This window comes from Centroberyx gerrardi, chromosome 20 (genome assembly GCF_048128805.1).
Source record: "Centroberyx gerrardi isolate f3 chromosome 20, fCenGer3.hap1.cur.20231027, whole genome shotgun sequence".
NCBI lineage: Eukaryota > Metazoa > Chordata > Actinopteri > Beryciformes > Berycidae > Centroberyx > Centroberyx gerrardi.
In genome coordinates this window covers 16,947,538-16,965,778 of record NC_136016.1, presented here as the reverse complement: position 1 = coordinate 16,965,778, position 18,241 = coordinate 16,947,538, and the positions used below count along the sequence as shown (strand labels likewise).

At 42.0% G+C, this 18,241-nt stretch overlaps 1 protein-coding gene across 1 annotated transcript; it reads left to right on the top strand.

Moving 5' to 3' along the window:
* Window positions 1-9,022: 9,022 nt before the first annotated feature.
* Window positions 9,023-11,605, top strand: LOC144542985 (uncharacterized). Its single transcript, XM_078290893.1, has 3 exons — window positions 9,023-9,158; window positions 9,504-9,620; window positions 9,780-11,605. The coding sequence occupies exons 2-3, from the start codon at window positions 9,518-9,520 to the stop codon at window positions 11,054-11,056; spliced, it is 1,380 nt and encodes a 459-aa protein (XP_078147019.1). The 5' UTR covers window positions 9,023-9,158; window positions 9,504-9,517; the 3' UTR covers window positions 11,057-11,605.
* Window positions 11,606-18,241: the final 6,636 nt, after the last annotated feature.

Here is an 18,241-nt window from a genome sequence, read left to right as displayed (position 1 = left end):
ACAGAAAGCACACCTTCAAGGTGCATATAATTTGTTATTCATTCATTTAATTAAAGGTCCCATATTATTGGAAGAGTTACATATATACATATATGATCAAAGATGTTTAATGTAAAGATTGTTAAAATGTGATTTTGTCTGAGTGGTTAAATTTAACATTATTACATTTTTAAAAATGCACCCTTTTTACAGGCAGTAAACACATCACAACTGGACTTGGTCCTGATTGGCTCCTCTCACTAAATAATGAGTAATAATTCGTTTTCAGCATTTGAACTGACACATTCACTGGAAAGCCTCCACTCAGCATCTTTACATCATTTGAATTTGAGGAGCTGGTGCTGTTGTCCAATCAGGGTCCAGCATCATGACTGTTCTGCCTGTGAAGACTCGTTCAATTTAACTAATTAAATTCAACTTTTAACCAGAATACATTTATTTGCAAAACGTCATGAAGAATATTATACTTATCCTGAGCCATAGTGCAAAACCATGAGCCATAATTGAAAACGGAATCATGAAAACGGAATAATATGTAACTTTTAGCTCTTTATGAAGAGAGTCATTTTACCATTGTGAATAATCTCTATAAAACTAGGTGGTGCACCAGGGAATGCGTTCGTATTTCTTCAGTGCCGACACTCAGGAGGATATGTTGGGTTGGGTCCGAGCTCTCAGTCAGTCTGCTGCTATGGAGCCAGACAGCTCCATCAACAGGTACAACATTATGACAACATTATGAGTCATATGCTAAATCTCAAATATTGTTGTTGGAAATGATTGCACTGTGTGAGATGACGGACAGTTTTTTTCTCCTTACACCTCTGAAACTTTCAGGCGCTGCTCAAGCTATCAGGATTTCACACAGATAGGTGGCAGCAGTGAGTCGGTGGAGTTCCCTAAATCTCCCTCAGTTGGAGACGGTGTCTCCCAGAAACCCAGGCACGTCAGTAGAACTCTAAGTGAACCGAGTCATCTCACTGGCGGGAGAATGGGGACGTCGCACCCGGAGCAGAGGGGGAGGCGGAGTGTGCGTCAGAGGTAGAGAAGTTGTCTAGACATCTGTGTGTGTGTGTGAACCGTATTTTTAGAACACAGTGGTTTATTTAAGGAGAAATCATCTGAGAAGGGTCACAACCTTGGCATTCTGTTCTATTTTCTCTGGTGTTCACGCAGCCCTTCGCCCAAAACACCCAGTCCTCCCGAATTCAGCAGAAGAAGACCATGTGGTCCAAACCAGGAAGAAGATTCTCTCCCGTACGCCTCTGGCCTTAACACACCGCCCACCCAAACAGAGTACATGGGAACAGGTTCTTTGACCCCGAGAGGTCAGTTGGGGTCACGGCCTCACACACCGGTGGGGAGGGTTGACATTCGACCCCAGGATGACCCCATCATGATGCCGCAGACTCTGTGCTACACCTCCGCCTCACCGAAGCTGGAGTTCAAATCCACTCCCAACACTCCTGTCACAGAAAGGTGGCAAAATCTCAGCAGGGTCAGGACTTCTTTGGATTACCTTGATCATAGAATACATACAAAAAGATTGATTCAGTATCTTGGGTTGACCATATTGTAGAACAGAACAACTTTATAATGTTTTCTGGATCCTTTTAAAGCTGGAATCTGGGACTTTTTTCCAGTAATAATTAGTTATTTTATCCATCTGGACTGCAGAGTCAGTATTACCAGTATTACCATGGTTGGAGACACTCTCCATAGGCCACTATTGAAATTTATAAGATGAAAGTCTGCTAACTATCCAACTAACATTAAGGCAACACAGGTTAGCTGCGCTGGGTAGCTGAGTATCGCTAGCTAGTTAGCGAACTAGCCGACCCAAAGAGCTTACATTGAAAATAATTTTTGGCCAACCTGACTGATATGCTAGCGGCACACACTGTAGGCTGCTGCTACCATCAAGTCGCAATATTTACACCATCCAAAGCGATGTTATTGCCTAATTTCATTACAAAAGTTGTAATCATTTAAAGTCAAATTACGTTACCTGGTCCAGGAAGCCATTTTTACTGGGGTGGGAACTGTTCACTGGTGAGCGACACTGGCTGCTACACCTTCTTTGATAATGTAATTAATACTTTCGTGGAAGTTGGGTATTAGTCCAAATATAATTTCAAATATTTTTCGTCACCAGAGGGATTTCAGCTTTAAGGGAATCACTTAACACTTATTATGTAGGCATATGTTCACACAGAAGATTCAGAGCAAGAGAAGATTATGTATTCATAAACAAGTGATGTTATTCATACCTCATGTTCTTTTTCTTCTATAGCCTACGCCTACATATGGCTCTGTCCATCATATTCCGAGTGGGCGAAGACCTTTGGGAAAGGTAACATATAGTTTGGACAATTAATATACAGCAAAACATCCAACAACAAACAACTGCTCACTTTTATTTGACCTTCTCTGGTCAATTAAAACAGATGATTTATGTCATTGCTTGGTGGGATTTTACTTATCCCATACAGTACAACAGTATAGTTTATATAATGCCATATATTCTAACGTTTTTCTCACTTGATCCTATGTAAATCCTGTCTCTCCCTTCAGAGCTACTCTACAGGGGCCCATGCAGACTTACTGCCCCCTTTGCCCCCCTCATCGAGAGCTGCACATGCTCCTCACCCCCCACACCACCACCACCACCACCATCACCATCACCGCAGCCATTTGTCTGTCTGTGTGCTACCGCCAGCTATGGTACAGCACGCCTCGCTGCGCTTTGTGTTCTCATGGTCTTTTGTGTGGTGGCAATTTGGGAAAAAAATGTCAATTGTGTCGTATTGTTTGTACTCAAAATGTCTGGTGTTATGTCTGCTCAAAAATGTCAGCTGTATTGTGGTGGTGTCTCTTACTGTGTAGCAAAGACTTTTTACATTGTGATGTTGAAATAACAAACTAATTTTTAACAATATACACAATAGTACTTCTATTTTAAAGACATAACGTTGTCCTGCAATGTTGACTGTATGTTGTTTTATGTCAGTTGTTGTATTGTAACTAATTTATTGTCACTAATGCTTACTGTTTCCATTTTTGTGTGACTAATAAATCATATAGTGTTTGTTATTATTGCTATTCTGTTTGATTGCACTGTTATGTGCAAAATTATTAAGTCCTTGTGTCTTTGTGTTTTGCCTGAATATTTTGAATCAAACATGTCCTACATTGCTACTATGTTTATGCTACATGTAATGACATTGGTTACATGAAGCTGCTGTGTGCCGAAATACAGGTGATGCTCATGAAAGGAAAAATTTTCACTGTTAAATTCATGATCAAACTCATAATACCTGGATGCATGAAGTCAGCCATATAACCTCGCTGTACATGTTAGTTAGAGCGCTGAAGCTTGTGCTGTGTTCGTTTGTAAGACAATGGCTCAGTCTTTACATACTAGCACTGAACTCAAAATACTCAAGGTTAACTGCAGGGAGCACATAGGTCTTCACAATAAATGACAATTAGATTGACAATCACATAAGGTTTTGAAAATAGGATGAAGGGATTTGGAAATGCGGTCAATGTAGTAAAATGATGACCATGATGCTTTTCAGCCTCCAAAGCCTGACCTGAGGGAAACTCCACCAATCAGACCTCTTGAGAGTGATGCAGATGTGAGTATTCACACTTTTTCTTTATGGTTCATCCAAGTGCAGTATCATTATTTAAATCATTATGTTTTTTTATTGGGTGCTTCTTGCCAAATAGACAATCTGATTTTCCTCCTTCAGGCTGTGCTGACTAGGCTGTGTGGGTGTGACAAGCTTCTGCAGTCTCTGTCTATAGAGCTGGCGCAGCTACAAGTGGATAAGGTCAGTAACTAGTTCAACTGCATCACTGCTTCAAGACTACTCACACAATCCATGACTAGTAAATTTGTTACAGTTACATATGATACTTAAGGTGTTGGTATACCCAATATTTTGTTCACATGGCCACAGTGGATTCCAAAATTCACCAGCCACTTGCACTGTTTAACCAGTCAAATATGATCTTTAGAATGGAAGTGAATAGACTTGGACTGGCTGGTTACCTATCAAAGTGGTTGGTGCGGTCAATACCACAGTCAAAATTAACCTGCATTTGGATAGTTGCTTGTGTTAACTTCCTACCATGCACCAAGTCATAATCTTAGCCTGTTATGCATCTTTTCTGCCGCTGTATTCTGGCCATTTTGCATATTTTGACCTCTCCACTAATTTGAACCCTTTGTCCCTCTCCCAGGACAGCGTCCAGTGTGCATTAGAAGTGACGAGGCTGCAGCTGGAGGAGTGGAAGAGCCAGGGGCCCCGCGCCCAGGAAGGAGCGCTGACCCAGAAGGCTTTGCTCCAGGAAGAGCTGGTCACTATCCGCGCCAGAATGTGTGACGTGTCTTTGGTGCGTAAGACTGGGCCAGTGAACCCAAATGACTTTGGGGCAATGGTGCTGTATGAGTAGGACTGCCAAAAATGCAGAATATTTTTTGTATTCATTCATCATTTCATAGCATAAATTGGTATAGTTTCTATATCAATTTTTTTCTTTGGTTTCCTTGTTTTCTTTTGTATTGGTAGTGTATTTGTCTTTTTTATAAATATGTGTCTTTCTTTTGATCCAGGAAATGGAGAGGGTGTGGAGTCAGTATGAGAGGATGGAGAGCGAACTGTCCGTTATCCGTTCACACCTTCAGCACATCTGTAACTTTGGAATGCCACAGGTATTTGTAAATCACAAACTGGATAATTTCTACTAATATGAGAAGTCTGGTGTATCTCTCTGCCTTTGAGGATGCTTAACTTACTTTATGGAAACAGAAATTTCATTTGTTTGTTTGTGTGTCCATGGATTTTAATCAGTGACCTGTGATCTTCAAGTCACCAGTTTGCTTCTCCAAAACCTTGAGGCTCCTTCCTAAATAAATTTCTTCCACTCTCTCACATTCCTTATCAGGAGCAGTCTCAGGCCCAGAGAGAGCTGTGGATGATGGAGGACATCCTGGCTGGCCTGAAGGTCAACAGGGATCACTTCCGCCTCCTGCTGGGGCTACAGAGGCACCACAGTAAGCCTCAACTGCTCTCAATCTAATTTTTACAGTCTGTGCTGCTCCTGAATGTATGCGTGTATGTGTGTAGGGGTTGATATATGCATGTATGAATAGTTTTATACATATATGCAGGGATGCATGGATGGATGGATGCAAGGATTCCTAAATGGATGAATGGATGCAGTTAAGTGAATTAATTAAAGCTGCACTAGGCAATAACTGTATGTAAAAATACACCCATATTATCAGCCTAATTCACAGTGGGGCTGCAATAGAGAAGAGTGTCCCATCCCAGTGTCCCATTCTATTTTGCTAGATTAATTTCTGATGTCAGATATGGTCACTGGCAGGAAATATTTGCACACAGGAACAAGCGCTCCTTCCAGAGAAAGCTGGATTGACTAACAATAGCTGAACCTCTTCACCATCTCCACCCCACCAGCCACTAAGAAGAAGACATTTAGGTCTGAGCAGTGTGCAGTTTACTGACTAGTTGTATGATTTCTTGGTTTTGAAGTCTTCAGTTGCAGTACCTCTCACTGCCATTTGGGGTCGTCAAGGTGCAAAGTTGCCTAGCAGCTTTAAAAATGCCTATGACACATGACAATAGATAAATAGTGTCAACATTGTGACCTTTTCTGTCCCTCCAAGTCTCCTCAATGTTCCAGCCGGCAGCTCCACATCCTGGATCCCCTGGCTCTCCCACAGAGAGGCTGCAGTGCGGACTGGTAGGTCTCCATCATAAAGGACCCCTGATGTTTTTGCTCCCTGCTTATGAACTAACACTGTTTTTGTTTCTGCATCCTCAAAGCAACAGTTAGGGAAATTCCAGTTTTGCTTGCACCTGGTTACTAGATCTTTGAGACACACATGTGGTGTGTTACAGTATGTTTACAGTATTTAACTTCCAATTTACAACATTTAACAAAGAACAGTATCAGCTCTCAATTTAAATTACAAAAATAGTATAACCCATTGCAGTATTATTAAGTTTGTAAAATGTCTGAACCAGCTTTTTAGTATGTTGCTCAAGCTTTGAATGAATTAATCAAATATAGTTCTTATATTCTTAAATACAGGTTTGATATATGGAGTTAAAAGACAGAGACACAGTTTGTCTAGAGATGTGTTCAGGGCCCAATAACAAGGACCTCAATTTTGTTCAAATTTAGCTGAGGATATTTTGGGCCTTCCAGTCCTTGACAGCAGCTAGTCATGTGAGGCAGACTTACTGAGATTATTTATTGTAATTGAGAGGTGTAGCTAAGTATCATCCCTATTACACCCCCTTTCACTGCTATGCCAACAACAATATGGCCAAACAGTATCAAATATAAAGAAATATATTGAAAAATGTAAAAAGCAGATATAGAAGTACTACTGGCAGGCAAAACAAGGCAACTCCTAAAGAGTAGTTGTCTTGTTTTATATTGAAAAATGTATTGGCCCAAGCATTTAGCCTGGAAGCACACCATATGTAATCAATGAAGCAAAAGGAACATAGTCACAGTAAATAAACCAAATGCCAGGGTTACCAGCCCAATAAAATCAACAGTATGAGGAAAAAGTGAGCTAAGGCACACCAAAATAGGTTAAATAGACTTCTATTTGGCTATTAATTATGAAAAGTTAAAAACTGTGCCTGACGCATTTCAGGTCCCATGGCCTTCATCAGGGTAAGGAAGCCTAAAAAAATCTACAGTATCAGTAGAACTGGTTGTTCAGGTCAGGCTGACCTGAAACACTCTGCCTTCATCAGGAGATTATTAGTGATCCTAAAAAGGTAGTTTGACTACTGTGAAAAAAACCATGCTAAAATTATTATTATTTTTCTTATCTGTTTCTTGATTGATACTAAGGAGTGATTCTCCAAAATCACTCCAGTACTGATGCAGGATAGATGCAGGATGGTGTTTTTTCTCATGTTTCCTTGTGACAATAATGAGTAATGATTATTGCAGGAGGCGGAACAAGAGCCACCAATCCGCCCACCGTTACCTCAGGAGCTACAGGAGGCCAACCAGAGCAGGGATCAGGGGCATGGCTGGATAGACTCGCCATATGAGGTGGGGATTATTGATACATCACCATTACCGTCAATAAGCACTCCAGATTTGAAAATGCTTTCACGTTTTTTCTGTGCATGTGTTTCAGGGCATCTACAGCGACTCTCTTGCTCCTGTACATAGAAGAGGGAACAGCCAGCCTGACCTGCTTAGTGTGAGAACACAGAAAGACACATCCGGTGGGCACAAATACAGTCAAATACAACTACTAGAAAACAGCAATATCAATACAATGGCCAGTGAATGGTTATCTGAATCATTTCATATGAAAAAACTTGTAATAGGTGCCTAATGCGAAAGACTAAATCAATCATTTTGTGTCCCCCATTGGTTTTGTTTTGTCTCTCTTTCTGTCATTCTCTCCTCCCACACACCCTCTTTCACTCCCTCTGTTCTTCTCCTCCTCTTCCTTACATTTTTCATTTCATCTTTAGAATCTCAGTCTAGCTCAAGGTGGATCACACCAGATACAACGAACCAATCAACCAAGGTTTGATTCTTCATAATTTCCCGTATGCTCGCTAACTATATCTGGATGAATGCAACGTGATCCAACGCAGTCCAAATATAGAAGCAGTCAAGCTGATTTTTCCTCATTGCAATCACAGCCAACTTCCAATTCTTTGATTCTCTCATGTTCCTTGCAATTAGGGCATGTTGCAATGCCCATTCCAGGCAAGAGGGGGAGGCAGAGGCTCACTTCTCACTAGATCTTCTCCTCTGCCACCCAACCCCCTCTTTCTTTTCCACACACACACACACACACACACAAATGCAAGCAGCACACACATACTCATGCACACATATATACACCTATGCACACACATACGCACTCACACACATCATCACTGACGTTCTTTTTTATCTAACACTGCCTCTGATGTGCGGCTCTAGTATGCTGGTTCTTGCTATACCTTTTCTACATGCATGCTGCCAAGGCTTAGGGTTCATAAATGTCTCACATTAGCATTCTAAACAGCAATATCTCTCCCAGAAGGGGAAGATGACTGAAGAGGAGCAGATTGAGAGGATGAAGCGGAATAAGGAGAGGTTGGCTAATCGGAAGAAGCCTCCCGTGCCCACCCCAAGTGCCCAAACCCAGTGTCAAAGTTTACACCCCCGAGAGGAGGTTGGTTCAAATCACTGATCAGTATGACTGACTGAATCACTAATAAGGTATTTACCGATTAGTCTCTTACTCAAATATGTTATTTCCTCAGGCCCCCTTTCCTTTAAGGGTGACACGAGTTGTTACAGCTGTACTGCCATCCTCTCTTGTGGCCAGACGGGTTTCCGTTGAGGACCCCCCACCCGAGCTCGACAATCCACTGCTTGAGCAGATCCCGTCTGAGATGCAGCAAAGATTGGCCGATCAGAGTATAAAAATGTTGAACAAGCCACCCAGACGGCTGTTGTTGGAGACGTCTGATCAAAACTGGTCCCTGGCAGAGATGGGCCAGGAGCAGCCCACCAAAAGGCAAAATAAGGCTCTCCGGGATGCAGTTTCAGAGAGACAGGAGACAAATTTCTACTGTCCTAACACAAGCAGACAGCAGCATCAGGCAATGTCCAGGTCCTCCAAGGAGGAACCGTGGCCAGAAACGAGCACAGCAGAGCCTACGGAGACATCAAGGGCCCGAGCTCACGACCAAGCAGGTTTAGGAAATGGAAGTCTGACCTCAGACATCAGGGTAAGAAAGACGGAGAACAGGGTGAAGATGGATTTTCCTGTCCAGTATTTTATTTAATCTCACCCTGCCTCGACTCTCACTGTCTCAGTAATAAGAATCTTATGTTATTTCCTTCACCGCTACATATTATTCTTATTGAATGCAAAAACGAGTTGCATTCATACCTTTATCCTATAAAGTAGGTTCAGCGTGGTATAATGTGTATTCTAATGTGAAATGACTTGAACAGGCTGAAGAGCGGCCCTCTGCCCTCCTGACCCCTGACCTGGACCCTGACCTCTGTCTGACCCCGGAGCAGCGGGAGGCAAAGCTCCGACGCGTGGAGCGAATAAGGGAGAGAGTCATTCGGAGGTGGGATCCTTGATGTGTGTGTGTGTGTGTGTGTGTGTGTGTGTGTGTGTGTGTATTTGTTTGTGTGCATGTATGTGTGGTTCTGTGTAGTTGAAGAACTTCATGTAGAAATCCTGTAGGCATTCATTCATGTTCATGAAATGTATAATTAGGAGACGTGTAAGAATTTGTTTTTTTAAAGATTGATATTTATGTCAGTTTACTTAGTATCAATTCAAATTATCCTCAATTATCTTCAATCTTATTGCTCTCTCTTTCTCTCTCTTTCTCTCTCTCTCTCTCTCCCTCTCTCGCTCCCTCTCTCTCCATCTCTCTCTCTCCCTCTGCCTCTCTCTCTCAGTGCAGTCAGAGAGAGTGCCATGGCTCCCAGTCAACTGCCAATCAGGAGGGAGAGGCAGGAAGTCCACCAGGTGCCCCCTGCGTCGGCCAGTGACACACCAAGAAAGCGAAGGGCGACATCAGGTACTCATTTCACAATACAGCTACACTAGCTTAAGATGCTAAAATCACCTTTATTTGCCATTAGTTGTAGTACTACACAAGTTTTAGCAACATAAGTATTTGCCACTGACTTACTAATTATGTGCTAACTGACTAATTATGTCCCCGTCCTGTTTTCAGACTATGAATCTCACGATGGCTATGGAAGCTGCTGGGATTACGTCAGAGGTCCTCGACATTATGGCCCAGCAGAACTTCAGCCCTCTAGTGGAACATCTCAGGATGAAGACGAAGGAGATGGACACATGAGCAAACCTAAAAGTAATTTTGGGAACAAAACACAACGCAAAGATTACGGTGGGAGAAAAGGGGTTGCCAAACCTAAGATCAAACCTCCTGCTTCGCCATATCATATCTCGTCTATGACTGTCTACCAGAGAGAAGGAGTCAAGGGATTTACAAGTTGCAAGGATGGACGAGAGGAAGAGCTTGAAGAACCCCCGACTGATAATGCTGAAAGTAGTTTTTCATCCACCAATCTGAGAACCAAGTGGTTCCTCTCCACCAATCAGTGGCAAGGGTTCATACCTTTACAGGTCCATGGCATAGAGCCACTGTCTGATGAGGAGATAGCAAACATCAACAGCCAACCAGTGTGTCACGATGAAGTGACTGATTCCAATGAAATGTCACCCACGGTCAGTCAAAGCTTAGAGAAAATGAAAGAGAACCATTCACTCTTCTACAAGATTGCATGTGACATCAGTATCTCAGACTCGGACATAACAAGGAATGATGGAAACTCAAATGCCCAAACATCATCCAGGCCCGAAGAGGGAATAGAATTGTTAATCAATGAATCTATACCAGATGAACAGACCTGTAATGTTGGATCTGACCAACAGATCCAGGATTCCAGCCCCTCAATATCCTCTAAAATTGTAAATTTGTCATCAGAAGATAATGAAAACAGTCTCTCAACTAATAACAAACTCCAGGATTCAACACTAGAACACCAGAGCACACAAGCAACCCTCTCTGCCAAAGCATTGTCTAATACCTCAACCAATGCAGCAAAGGAGGTATGCATTTATGAAGAGATCCATGACAAAGATGGTGAGGACAACTCAAGGCAGGAGGGCCAATTGGAAGTCAGCAAAACTAATCATGGAGCTTCTGATCAGGGCAGTGAATCTGATCAGGCTCCAGATAAATGTGAAAAGACAGGAGAAGAATACAGCGGGACGAAAGAGTCAGAAGAAAACAAGGTGGACCAAGAGAGATCTGAAGAGATGAAGAAAGCTAGTAGTTTATGTGAGGAGAGCAGTGAGACAGTCCAAGAAGGGGGCAACGGCAACTCCATCACTCCATCCAGTTCTCTTTATGAGGGTGGAGGGGTGATTCGGAGTGCCTCTTTTGGAAAGGCGCGGGTAACGGTATTAAGGACAAGTTTGTAGAGCAAGAACAATGAAGACTTAAGGCGCTTAAATGAACTTGAGAAGGACGAGAACATAGTTAAGTAGTTTATATGGTGGAGAAAACTGCCTGTAGAGGAGGAGGACTTGAGATGACTGAATGAATTCGGACTGAAATTTGAATTAGGAATGGCAAAACGGGAACAAATGACTGGAGAGGACTTCCAGTCAGAAATATACACCATCTTTGGCAAACTTGAACATTTCCATTATTCATAACATGTGGTTTGTAATGAATGAAAATAAAACATATAGTCTTAAGAGTATTCTATAGTATAAAAGAACACATTAAATTCACTATATGCATATGGTGCTGTTATTGCAGTTGACATTGTACACCAAATACAAATCTATAGTAGCAGTCAAATACATGCCCAATCTTTGAGGTTAACACTTTCATTCCACTCGATATAATATATATCTAACACAAAGCAAAAATACAGATATTACAGTTGGATGGTTGTTTATGGTTGGCAACATAACCCTTGTTATTTTCACTGTAACAAATATGAACTGTGTTTGTGTTTTGTATCTCAAATGCCCTGATTAATAAATATGCTGTGTCTGACATAAACATACGCTTCATTGAATCCTTATTTATATATAAATATATAAATGAGCAGGGACTTGCATATATTTCCTCTCATTTCATCAATAGGATTCTTTTGTTTTCCTCAGTGATGGTCCCCCGACTCCTATACTGGGGTGCTTGGGTGCTCTTCCCTGATGCAGAGTTGCACGGAGCCATTGAAAACGCCTTTGTCACTTTAAATCCTTGCCGTGTCTCAGTCGATGACATCATTGTCTGAGAACACATTACATCACCCCTTCCCAGGCTCTCTCTCTTAAAGACAGCACTACCTTATGTTTACTGAGCAACACACACACACACACAGCCCCGCTTATCTGTTTACAAGTGTGATATCAATATCAACATGCATATCAATATCAGTCTTTATGAGATTAAATTATATGCGTGGGCTTGGTAAATTCATATTCAGTGAATGTAATTAGCATGCAGGACAGCACCCACAGATATGGTCAATTCTGTAAATGCATTATAAGCTACAAGTTGCCAATTAGATGTAATAACGTGAACATTCAATATGTCTTCTTATATCATGATTATACATTATCATTATTGCCATGCTTTTTCACCACACAACATAGAGTACATATAGAAATATATTCCAAATGCATTCCAGTAACTACATTTTATAAAAGAGATATGTTTTAGACATATTCATACCTTAAACATAATCATAAGTATGCAATGGAAAGGGGAAATAGTGATCTTAATTGGAATACTATAATAATGTGAGTTAATAATAATCTTTCCATAAAACTATTGCCACAGTCAAATGAATATAGTTTGATTACTAATATATTTTCAACAGTTGACTTAGAATAGCCTGTCGTTTTTTTCCCAAAACACTTTTGCTTATGGTTCCAGTTATTAAGTGCTTCTTATGGTCAGAACTTGGGCCTACAAAGCTTCACCCCACACATCCAGATGTGCTTTGCAGGAGTAGGCTACACTGCAGACAATTAGGACCTGTTTATGCTTTACAATAGAAATTGTGCACGTGCTGTTCATCATTATTTCCATTAAATAGCCTATTAATGAATCTGGGGCTTGGGCTGCAGTTGGAAAGGCTATATGGGCTGAGTTGAAAATAAAATGTCTGTCAGTCAGTTTGCACTTGTCTCTGATATACATGCTGTATAATTAATCAGGTGTTTGATTGGCCTATGTGTGCGCGTGTGTGTGCGTGTATATGTGTATGCGTGCGTGCGTGAGTGTGTGCGCGTAAATCACAGAGATGCGGAGAATGCTGAGAGAATGTTTCTTTAAGACCCATTACCTTCCAATCCGACAGAGGGGGAGTCTGTGGTAAGGTGGTGGAGCGTCTCTCCCCGCGTTTCCCCTTATGCCGTTTACATGTGGAAAAGAGAGACGGGGAAAAAAACACATAAGCTGTACAGCTGGTTCGGATGAGGGGCACAGACACCGAGGCACGATCCACGGAGATGGACCTAAGGAATATTTAACATCAAATATGGACACTACGGGCTCCCCGCGATGACTGTGGTAAGGATGCAACTTCACACCGCCCCATCGCAACCCAATTTCCATTGAGAAAGAGAATAATATCCATGGGAATACGCAGGAAAAAAAATATGCATGCATTAATGTAACGGGGGTGCAAATTAATGTGTGGAAGTGTGCGTTTGTGCGCGCGCGCGTGTGTGTGTGTGTGTGTGTGTGTGTGTGTGTGTGTGTGTGTGTGGTAACCAGTAACGTTGTGTTGTCAAGGGTGGGGGGTGGTGGTGTGTGTGTGTGTGTGTGTGTGTGTGTGTGTGTGTGTGTGCGTGTGTGTGCGTGCGTGCGTGCGTGCGTGCGTGCGGGGGGGGGGTTGGGGGGGTCGGATAGAGGCAAATCGGCTACATTAAATAGACGATGCAACGCTTGGTTCCTATGTCAGTGTCAGGCATTGACAGGTGTGTTGGCAACACACAGCACGATTTATTTAGGGCGCGCGCGCTCGCTCGCTCCCGTTTGCGTTTGCATACAGTTAGGTGAGGTGATACCTGAGGAGGAAGAGAGAGAGAGAGAGCGAGAGAGTCCTCATAAGATGGAAGGCTATATTGGCCTACTATGCATTGCCTATAATTAATCATGCTTCTAACTATAACTAAGCCATTGCCATTGGGAGCCTTGTAGTCAAAACCTCCCAGTTTGTCTAGCTGAGCTGCTGCCATCAATGCCTACATAGGCGCCTTGTTATGCTTCTATAATAGGAGAGAAAGCAGGCCCTTTACTGAAAATGTGCGATATGCATTTTTGGGCCATCCTCCCGACGTGCGTCTTCTCACAGTCGAGTAGGCTCTTACACACTCCAAGGCGAGACATGGATTCAGCTTCTTCCAGTTTGCTTTCATGATCATTTCAAGATGTAGGGGCCTATTTGTAAAGACCACCCTAATGCATAACGCCAAGCTTTTACTATAAGAATGTAGACGCTGTGTGTGAAAGTGTGTGTCTCTACGCGCGTGCGTGCGTGCCTCTTTCATCGAATGGTCTCCCTTCCATACATTCAGCAATGGAGGTATAGCCACAGACTAGTCGACCTGTCATCCCAACAGCCTCGTCATTTTCCCCGGTTAGCCCAGCCTGTAGTGCGGGTGACAGTGGGAATAAATGCGTGTTACTCCGGATCCCGGTGCTTTCATTCCCCTTACCCCGCTGCCGACAATCACTTATTGATTCCAATGATGCGTTTCTTGCCTAGGGGGTACCGTTTCATGGTATTAGAGAGGGGGGGGGGGGGCGCGTTCATTATTAGCCGCCATACGCGCTGTTATTGAAATGCCAAGAATCCAGCCGACATGCATGAATTGTTTCGCACAGAAGATGTCGGCCATTTAAGATAAACTGAACGTCAAACCGAATGAGAAGACCCTCTTTCTTTCCTTTACATTGTCGGCAGTTGTGGGAGCCCGCATCGCATCCCCTCTCCCCGCCCCAGTGTCTGCTGGAGGAGCGCTGTTTTTGCTGCTTTGATATTTTCCTTTACCCGTTTTTCGTAGACAGCGGCTATTTTAGTAACCCGATACACAGCCTAATTGGGGCCTTGTCCTAATTGGTCATGTAGCAACCAGATAGTACTGGAGCTAGTCCGTCCACTCCAGGCTTGGCTACAAGCAGGGAAGCAGTCAGGGTGCTATTGGAGTGTGACAGTGATGATGTGGATGATGATGGTGGTGATCATGATATGAAAACACACACACACACACACACACACACACATACACACACAGACACACACGCACACACATTTTATAGCTTTAGTGATTATGGTGGCATTGTGACAAGAGCTTGCCCATTACTCACTGAATCAAGTACTATATTATAGGAAATATTATCATCAGCTAGTTGTTTTCAAGCTAATGTTGCCTTTCCTCGACTCATTGTGCTTGCATTTTTATGGCAGTAAAAAAAAAAAAAAATCTCTTCAGCTAGAACGGTCTCAATTTAAATGTAATGTTCTGGCCTGTTGTAGCTCATAAGGCTTCTGCATAATGTTATGGCATGTGGTAATGTAAGGCTTGCCTGTCAAGTGTACACTAGCTATCATTTTAAATCACTAGACATGGAGTTCTCTCTCTCTCTCTCTCTCTCTCTCTCTCTCTCTCTCTCTCTCTCTCTCTCTCTCTTTCTCTCTTACACACAGACATGCACACACACAGGTCCTCAAGCCCAGTGACCTCATAGCCAACTCTTGAGTCAAAAACACAGGCTGCATAGTGAAGTTTTGCTTGTACAGAATCTGGACTCAAGCAATGAATCCTTTCTTCATCCCAGCTAATTTTAGGTATCGTCTGAGATAACGACCTACAAGGGAATTATATGATGTAAACATTAAATTAGTACACAATGATATTAAATAGTTTGGGGTGTTTAAGAGCTGAGCAGTGTTTTATTATTGTTACAATATATAGTCATTACATTGTCCTGTTTCTGTTGCTACTGCCCTGTTACTGAGAAGCTGCTGAAAATTATGATGAACATTTCCAAGATTATCCTAGGCTGAGTGGTTAAACGTTTTTATAATAGGCCATAGTATAGCAGTGCTGTATAATGTTAACAGTCTTTGCTGTACTAACTCAATACATCACTGGAAATGAATTCATGCGATCTCAGGAGAATATTCAGGGTAACATTTTGGCTTTTTATTCGGCTTTATCTTTATTGCCCTAGTGTTGTTTACATTGTACATAGTAGTTAAATGTTTAGGTTTTACCTCTGTTCATCTTGTTGTCCTTGTTTTTAGCTATATATTTATTTTGTGTAAGTACATTGAGAGCAATGAAAAACCGGAGTCAAATTCCTTGTATGTGTACATACTTGGCCAATAAAGCTGATTCTGATTTTTGGGGTCACACAGGGTTAGACTAGTAACACTCTCATTCAGAAGTTGTTCTTGGTACTAAATGCGTTACTTCTCATGGTTTATAAGGTGGACTTTAGCCTACATGAACTATTGTGGAATAGTTTGAGCAAACATCAGCAGTACTTGGCACAGTTTGATGGATTTAATTGAAGTAGTTTGTTTTTAAGAACCAAAGTCTCGTAAAGCATTGGTTTGTAGTTTGAAAAGAGTGACAGATTCAAACCTGGGAGTCCCACCCAGGGCCGTGGTCCCATGGGCCAAATTTGGCTCTCCACAAAATTATGTTTGCCCTCTAAAAGCTTCTAGAGAGTGTGATCAAATATTTGAAATCTTTTGGTCTATTTTGAAGCTTATTTTTGAGGAATGTTTTTGAAATACCTTGCTCATTAGAAGGCGTAACAATAACCATCTTGACGATATAGCCTATGAAGCTGAAGCCTTTGGATTATATGTCTGAACAATTTACATCCAATCACCTTTTTGCCCCCCAGCGCATGACATATGTTACAGTACATTTTAGCCCACGATCCTCATTGTTAAAAAGTTAGGGCACCTCTGATCTTGAAACTTCATGAATCAGAACATGGCTCGACTGAGCAAGTCTAGAAACATCAGTCAGCTTATATGCTAGACAGGCTTTGGCATTTACGGTAGTACATGTTGTATATGTCATGATCACATTTAGTCTGCTGTCCTCCATGTGAGTTTTCACACCTACAGGTCTTTTGCCGCTCTGAACCAGGTTATCGCTAAATTCCACGCCGCCTCCGGTGTGAAAGTGTACCTCTGACATTTGACGGCGCCAGCATGGCCTCACCTTTTCAAGTCTGCCCCTTTGTTAACTTGTATGGTGCGATGATGACACGGTTTACCATATGCAGCAGTCAAATATGTCACGGAAGTTTGAAACAGCTCTTAACCCTGCCTTCCTTTGGAGCTCTTAAAGGACAAATTACTGTATTTTAGGGAATATAGTCGAAGCCAATTCAGTCTTGCATCAGTGATTATCCATCAGCGGAGCGGGGAAGGAAGTCAGTTTTTTTTATCGAGACGCACAGTAAGGATGCCAAATGCTCTAGCCAGCTCACCAGCATGAGGAGCTAATTCAGAGCTGCATCAAAGAAAGCCCGCTCTGAAACTGGACAAGGCCTCCAATTCCTAGATATAACAGTCCCCAACTTCGGTCCTGGAAAATCCACATGATGTAGAGACCATTGGCAAGATTTGTTTTCCCCGGTATTGAGGCCGGTTTGTGCTAAATATGTTTGATTTACAAAATGGATGATTTTGGTCGGACAAAGGAATTCTTTACTGCACCACCCGGCCTCACTGACGTAAAGAAGCCTGCATGGGCCACTAAATCAGACCAAACCACTTTAAAGTAGAAAGGCCGGTGCAAGCCCCTGAGTATTGTAGACTAGACAGTGAAGAATAAGGTAGGAAGGAGTGGGACATGTGGCGCTATAATAAAGCTGGTTGTCTGAATCCATACCATTGTGGCCCACAACTTGCAGGACAGAGGCCTCGAATAAGGCAATTAAGGATGTGCAGACCTTTTCCCAGCAACAAACCTGATTACAGGCAGATTAGTGGCATGATATCACATCCTGGAATTAAAACCAATCACTTTCAGCTTTTTAGACAAAACAGAGAATGAGAACAAATGTAGAGCTCACCATTATCTTACTTGACACCTTTGAACCTGCCTTTTAACTCATTAACACACCTATTAACATATTGACACTTTCACCAGTGCCGCACTGTGATTTTTTTCAAGATCTTATAGTGACTGTTACCTTGAGTTTTAGGCATTGACATGAACAGATACAGTATAGTTTAATTCCTGTCAACTGAAGAGGTTTCTTCATCATCAACTAAAACGTACAATTTATTCATTGTAACAGAGACTATCTGTACTTTTAAAAGGTTTGCAATAGCAGTATAAACAATAGAAATCCTTAGTGAATATCCAAATATGTAAGCTATGTAATCTTATTGTCACCACACTATTGTGTACTTACAAACATTTTTTTAGCAATGTCTTCAAAAGTGCATGCTAATTGCACACCAAAAATTTGTATCACTGACACTTTGCTACGCCATCCATAGTTACAGCTGTGTTGTGCCATTGTTGTCTCAAACTATTGGCTCATGCTTTCTCATCTGCTATATGCACAGTGATGTTTACTGAGGGGGATCTAATGCGATGTTT